Genomic DNA, 6,733 nt, shown 5'->3' on the forward strand with positions numbered 1-6,733 from the left:
GCCAGGAGGAAGAGGGGGAGGCCGAGAAGATGGAGTTCTGATGGGGGAGGCAAAGCAAGAAGCCGAGGGAGCAAGACTGGATGGATGTGAGCCCGATCCCTGGGTGCTCAGGGTGCTGGGAAAACTTCAGCCAGGGCAGCTGGGAGAGCAAGGGGCCAAACACAGACATGCACAATGACGCACGGGGGGGACGGGGGGGGGGAGTACAGGGAGCGGGAGAGCAAAATTGGTGTCAAAGCTTTGAAGGGACAGGACAGCGGCTGGTGCCCTGGGGCTGTGGTGTGAAGCCCCTCTGAAGAAATAGAACTTGAGCTCACAGGATAAGAGGACGTGGAGGGCCTGGCAAGAATTGCGCTCCTGCCCCTGGATTTGAGTACCTCTCCAGTGAGGGCTTGTGATGGACTCAGCTCCACCCAGGCATGTGTAAGGGCCATACTACTCCTTAAGCGTCTCCCAGAGGAAAAGCTCCACCACCGCCACCGCCCCTTCAGAGCTGCTTCCACTCCGCCCACCATTACCAACTCTGCTCTCTCTCCTACCTGCCTCCTGAGTTCCCTTGACACCAAGGTGTGTCTCAAGCTCTGGTCCACTTGGTCCCTCGCCCTGGCCAACTCTAATGAGGGCCTCCAGGATGGCACCTTAGCCTCCCTAACGGAAACACCTACCCAGAACCCAGGGGCGGAAGCTTCTGATTGATGGGAGGCTGGGTCTTTTCCAGAAAGGGCCGGGGCATGCCCTCCCCAGCTTCCCTTCTTGCCCCCTGCACCCTGACAACAGCTCTTCAGAGCCGGTAAGCCCGGAGGTGAGTGACGTCATTGGCGTGATGAAAAGTCCCTCCAGGACCGGACCTCTGGGGTCCAGTGAAATAAACAACCGTGGTGGGCGTGGCAGGCAGGAACCGCCAAGGTTCCCCGCCAGCGCCAAGAGGCCAGAACTGTTCCCAGGTGTGGAGAGGAATACCGGGCTGCCAGCCGGCCCCACCCTCAGACCCGGTGAACTCAGCGGGCTGGAAACCAGCCCTGCTCTTCACCAGACCACCGCCCCCTCCTCAGGGGCCCGGCAAAAAAAAAAAAAAAAAAAAAAAAAAAGCCCCAAATGCCCTTCCTGCGGCTTGCCATGGTGGCTCCCTTGGTGGGGAGGCCAAAAACCGGTCCCACATCATAGTTGCCTAGTAACAGTCAAGACTTGATGAAAGCCTGGGCGGGAAACCTCGAGTGTGCGCGGAAAAGGAAGTGTCCCCGTAGGAACTCGGTGGGGACTAGCAGAGAGCCACCTCTGGCCCGGTGGGTGGGATTCTCGGAGAGCTGCCGACCTCCCCCACCCTCTGTCTGTGTACAGGGCAGCAGTCTCAGGCCCACTGGGGTCTCATCTGGGCGTGCCCCTCACCTCCCGCCTTCACGCATACCCTGCCTGGCCTCGGTCACCATCCTGCCTTCCCCTGCTGCACACAGGGAGCACAATGCGTCAAGGGGCAGGAGGGAGAATGGCGCAGGCTCCCTCCAAGGGCAGGAGGTCACAGTGAGGTCTCCACGCAGGAGCCATGGCGGTGCAGTGGCCGGTGACTGTGGCCCAGACACCCCTCCTGACGATGGACGATGAGGACAGGGAAGTAGAGGGCGTCGTGGTAGGGCGGCGGTGGCCCGGCCTCCTCCTCGTCGTCCTCGTCCTCGTCGTCCCGCATGCTGGCCTGGCTCGACAGACGCGTCTGCTCCGTGGGGCAGCTCGCCTCGTTGACACTCCCGCTCCGGCTGCGCCACAGGCAGCTGCGCCGGGAGCCGTAGAGGCGACCGAGCGAGAAGCGGCTGCCCCCGCATCCCGCACTGGCTCCGGGCCCCTGGCCGGCCCGCGGGCTGGCGCAGATGCTCAGCGCACTGCGCGAGAAGATGGACGAGCTGCTGACCGCTCGCTGACAGTGCTCGCAGCTTCGCCGGTACGGGGCCACGCCCGCCGCGCCCGGGCCACCCACCCCGCCGTAGCGACACGTGGGCGCGTAGCCACCGCCCCCTGCCCCGCCGCAGCGCCCGCCCAGCCCAGCCAGGTCCATGAGCACCGCTTCCGAGTAGCTGGGTACCAGCTGCTGATTGGAACGGATGTGCCACTCGAGCTCGGTGCTGTCCACCGTGTTGACCCGCGGCAGGCGATGAGTGAGCGGGGGCAGCAGCTCGTCGCTGGGACTCAGGCCGCCGCCCGCGCTGCTGGCCGAGCCCGGCCCCTCCAGGCCGAAGAGCTTCTCCACGTGGTAGTGCGCGTACGCCGTGCGGTACTCGGCCAGCACGCGCAGCGGCCACGACAGCGTGAGCAGCGCCGCGGCCCAGAAGGCCGACGAGCAGGCGTACCAGGGTGGCCGGGCCGGGTCGGGGAAGGCCACCATGAACTCGCGGAAGTCCACGTTCTTGAGATGCATGCCCTCTCGAGCCTCCATGTAGTCATCCAAGCCCTCGTTCTCGGCGAAGAAGCGTGCGCGCTGGCACAGGTACGCGTTCTCCGCCTCCACGCTGGCGAAGCTGAAACACTTGGTGAAGCGCAGCCGCGTGGCCGGCGCACCCTCCAGCCCCACCAGCGCCTTGGACACGTCCCGGACGCCACAGCGTGCGTAGTCGAACTCGGCCTCCGCCACGTGTGTGTTGACACGCTCGTGGTAGACCTGCAGCGCGCAGGAGGAGGCTGGAGTCGCAAGGGGAGCATACCGCGGCTTGTCTACCCATCCCGGATACTGAGACGGAAGTCCCTATACCTGGGATCATCTCCACCATCCTCTCCTCCCCCTCCCTCTCCCAACCCCAAGGGGTTTAATACGGTAAGTGGTGGTTGCCCTGAAAACTCTGTACCACACACACACACCTCCTCTAAGAGTCTTGGGCTGAGATCCAGAGACCTGGCTTTAAGTCTAGCACTGCCAAGTAGAAGCAACCTCAGGCGAGCCTGAGCTGAGGTCTCCCTAGCTGTGAATTAAGTATTCAGTAATAATTACGTCACTGAACAGGTAAGCATATACATATAAAGCCGCCTGCAGTCACGAAGCCTGAACAGACTCCACTCTGGAGCCAGCCAGCTTGAGTTTAAGGCCCACCTCCTCACTTCCTGTTTGACCTTGGACAGGCTGGCTGGTTTGTTGGCTTGTTTTAACCAGTACACACCCTTTTGCTCCTTTTTAAAACGGATATACCCACTTCATAGGTTTGCTGTATGGATTAAATAAAGTTTACAGTCGGTAAGTGCCTAGAGCTCGGCTCGGCTGGTGTCCGCTGGTGTTCCTGGACGCCCATGGGGGCTCACTGCTGCCTCCCGCTCCCTCCCTCGCAAGCACAGAGAAAGGCAGGCAATCCAAGCAACCTCCTCTCCACTTGAACAGCCTGCACTCACCTCCAGCCTCTCACCTGGGTGGTAGTGTAAGCATCTCCGTTGCGGTACCGGGTCACCTGACGAGTGCGCCGCACGTAGTGGTAGCTGATGGCCTTCCACCAGATGCAGGGGGTGGCCTGCTGCATGCGGCCCACGCGCTCCCGAACACTGCTCACGTCCACCCGGTGCTGCAGCTCGTGGCGGGCCTGGCAGTGCCAACACTCCACCAGGTAGACCGCGTACAACATGAGCAGGAAGGCCAGGGGGATGTAGACGTAGCCGTTGGAGCAGGGACTGTCGTGGTACATGAGGCTGTTGCCCTGGTAGGCGCTGCTGAAGGTGAGGCGGGTCACCGTGGTGACGTGGCACCAGGCCACTGCCCCCAGGCAGCCGTACATGAGCAGCGAGAGCAGGAGGCACTTCCAGTGGGACTCACGGCAGAGAGATTTGGTGAAAGAGGGCTGGATGGGTCGTTGCTGCTTAGACGGGCGGGGAGGGGTGCCGAGATGAGGAAGAGGTGAGACGGGATGGCGGGGCCCAGCACAGAGATGGTGAACACAGAAATGGAGAGGCACAGGAATGTAACAGAAGAGGAGGAGATGGGAGCCAGTGACCCACAGATAAACACAGACGGGACCCAGACGGAACCATGAGGACAGAAAAGGGGGCCAGGATGCCCGTACAGGAAAGTGCAAAGAGAGGTGCCCCAAGAGGCGGAAGTGGAGGCCCAGGAGGCACAAAAGACAGAGGAGAGGATGGAATCCAGAAGGAGGCCAGAGACAGACACAAATGGCAGTGAAACAGAGAAGGATGGGGAGAAGGAACAGACAAACAGGCATTAGCGAAGGTAGGTCCCCAGCCCAGACCTCCTCCTGGTGACCCAGGAAAGTAGGGAAGGACCCTCCGACATCATCTCCTCTCCTAACAGGTGGGGCCCTGACTTCTTGCAGATACTGTCAGTCCTGGGTTCTAGAGAAGCCATTCTCCTTTGGCTCACCCACCTCTCCCCAGCCCCCACGGACAGTCTGATACTTCCTGTGGAGAAGGGGTTAACCCAGGCCAACCTCATTGCTCCCACCCTCCCTGTGTTCTTCTGTGAGTCTCCCCACGGTTCACACCCGCCTCCCAACAAACACACATTCTTCCCCTCTGTCCTGGGATGGGAAAGAAGGGCTAGGGCCCCTTCACACAAGACAGTCCAAAAGGGCAGAGGCCTGTGGCTGAGGAGAGGAGGGGATGGGAGTGAGGAAGGCGTTGGAAGCCCAGCCATTTGTCACTAATTTCTGATACTCTCCTAGGGACTGTCTGTTAAAAGCACTTGGCACATTCGGAGTTGTTTACATGTCTAGTTCTCCACCAGATGGACTGCTCCTGAGGGCAGGGCCCGTGTCTCATTCTCTTTGCTTCCTAAGTGATACCCAACAGGCACATAATCAGTGAGGGCTGAGTCTGATTGCTCAAACAGCCTGTTTGCACCCCTCCTACATTGTGGCACACCCATGCACATGTGCGTGCACACACACACACACACTCTTCTGCTGCAGTGCTGACTGGCCCCTTTAATGCCTCATGCCTGGCCTTGGGGCCGGCCAGAGAGAGAGAAGCCAGTGGAAACGAAGTGTACAGTTAACAAGCAGCAGGCCCTAGGTTTCTGTGGCTAGGTAGGAGGAGCAGGAAACAGCACCCAGCATGTGCCTGCAAGGGAGGGAGCTGTGTCCTTGGAAGCCGGGTGCATGTGTGCACCCGTGTGCCCACCTGGTTATGTACCTGTCCCAGCGTGAGTACAGCTGAAAGGGCCTGCCCACAAGTCTGTGCCAACTCTCCTCCCGCCCCTGTGCAGTGTGCACGGTGTGCACAAGTGTGCACGTGAGGCTGGGGCGGAGGGCTTACAGCACTTCCCTTGTTTTCTTTGTCTCCAGTTTTCAAAAGACTGAAGTAGGACCCTAACTAGGTGCGTGCTTAGTACTGACTCAAAAATTCTTAAGCTTAGTGCCCCCTAGGGGGAGCATCCGGCAGTGAGAGAGAGGGGTGAACAGCCCCCTTAGACACACACTCACGCTCCCAGTGACCCCAGGGGGGATGGCCTCTGTACGCGTCTGACCTTCCTGCCGTCCCAGCTCGGGTGACACCATCGCTTCCCCGAGGCACCCTTCTGGCTTCCTAACCCCATCCAGTCCTCCTTCCCGGCCTTCAAGGTGGGATGCCGCCCACCGTTCTCACCGGGGGCCGACGTAGCCCCTCTCCGCTCAGCCCGGGGTCTGCGAGGCTCCGCCCCGGGCCCCTCCCCCTGCCCAGGACCCCCCTGCGCCCCGCCCCCGGCGCGGCCCCTTCCTCGCCACCGCGGACCGAGCGGGCCGCCAGGTCGGGGCACTGGCGCCGGACTGCGGCTGCAGCGGCCGGCTGCTCATCGGGGTGCGGGGCGCCGGCCGCTCTGCGGCGGAACCGGCGGGGACCGTGCGAGGCGCGGGGGATGGGGGCCGGGTCGCGGCCGTGCGGGGACGGGGAGTCGGGGTGGGGACACCGAGGGCCGCCGGCTCTCACCTCCTCTCGGGCGGGGCCCTCGTCCGCCGCTGCCATGGGCTCCTCCGGGACCCCGGAGCCGCCACCGCCGCCGCCGCCGCCGGCGCTCTCTCCCGCGGCCGAGCCAGGGGGGGACATGGCGTAGAGGGGGCGCGTCGAGCTCAGGACCTCCCGGGGGGCTGCCAGGGGCCGGGGGCATCCTGCGCTGGCCCTGGGGAGGGGGCGCGAGGGGCGGGGCCCTCTCTGCTCCCCACCCCCCGCCGGGGGGAGGGGGCCTAGAAAGGGCACGGAGGGGGGGGCCGGAGGTAGGGGGATGGGTGGGAGGGCGGGCTGGAGGGGCCGGGCTGGGGGGGCCGGGGCCGGGGGCGGGTGTCACCTTGAGGCCCTCGCGGCGCCGCTCCGCCTCCCGCCCGCTCCCGCCGCCGCCTTTTGTCTGAGCCGAGCTGGAGCCAGCGCGCCCCCCCTCTTCCTCCCAGTGCAGCAGAGCCCCGCCCCCGGCCCCCCAAACTCCGCCTTCACCAAGCCTTCCTAATAACCACCACCACCACCACACCGCCAAAGGGGTGAAGCAACAGGGGCTCCCCGCGCCCTCTCCCTCAGCCCTGCTCACCGCATCTTCCTCCTGCCTGCCCATCCTGGGAAGATCGCAGCCTCGGCTCCTCTCCAGCTGCCCTCGCTAGCAGGGCCCTGGGGAGTCGACCAGCATCCCTCTCCCATCCTCAAGTCCTTGAGGCTGAAGGCTGGGGAGAGGAAAAGGAGTCTGGGCATCCTAGGGAAGACCCTTAGTCCTAACTGCGTGGTGAAGGGTTACGTCAGGAACCGGACTCCGGAGGGATGGAATAGGGTGGAAGGGAAAACGCCGAAGCTAGAT

The 6,733-nt window shown here is 63.1% G+C and overlaps 1 protein-coding gene across 1 annotated transcript; it reads right to left on the reverse strand.

Annotated features, from left to right (window-relative positions):
* Window positions 1-1,330: 1,330 nt before the first annotated feature.
* Window positions 1,331-6,000, reverse strand: Tmem151b (transmembrane protein 151B). The gene is made up of 3 exons (XM_059281584.1): window positions 5,884-6,000; window positions 3,378-3,818; window positions 1,331-2,644 (listed from the first exon to the last, which is right to left on the reverse strand). Exons 1-3 carry the CDS (start codon window positions 5,998-6,000, stop codon window positions 1,514-1,516), a joined length of 1,689 nt encoding a protein of 562 aa, XP_059137567.1. The 3' UTR covers window positions 1,331-1,513.
* Between the last annotated feature and the right edge of the window lie 733 nt (window positions 6,001-6,733).

Source organism: Peromyscus eremicus, chromosome 16_21, assembly GCF_949786415.1.
Source record: "Peromyscus eremicus chromosome 16_21, PerEre_H2_v1, whole genome shotgun sequence".
In the NCBI taxonomy this organism is placed as follows: Eukaryota; Metazoa; Chordata; class Mammalia; order Rodentia; family Cricetidae; genus Peromyscus; species Peromyscus eremicus.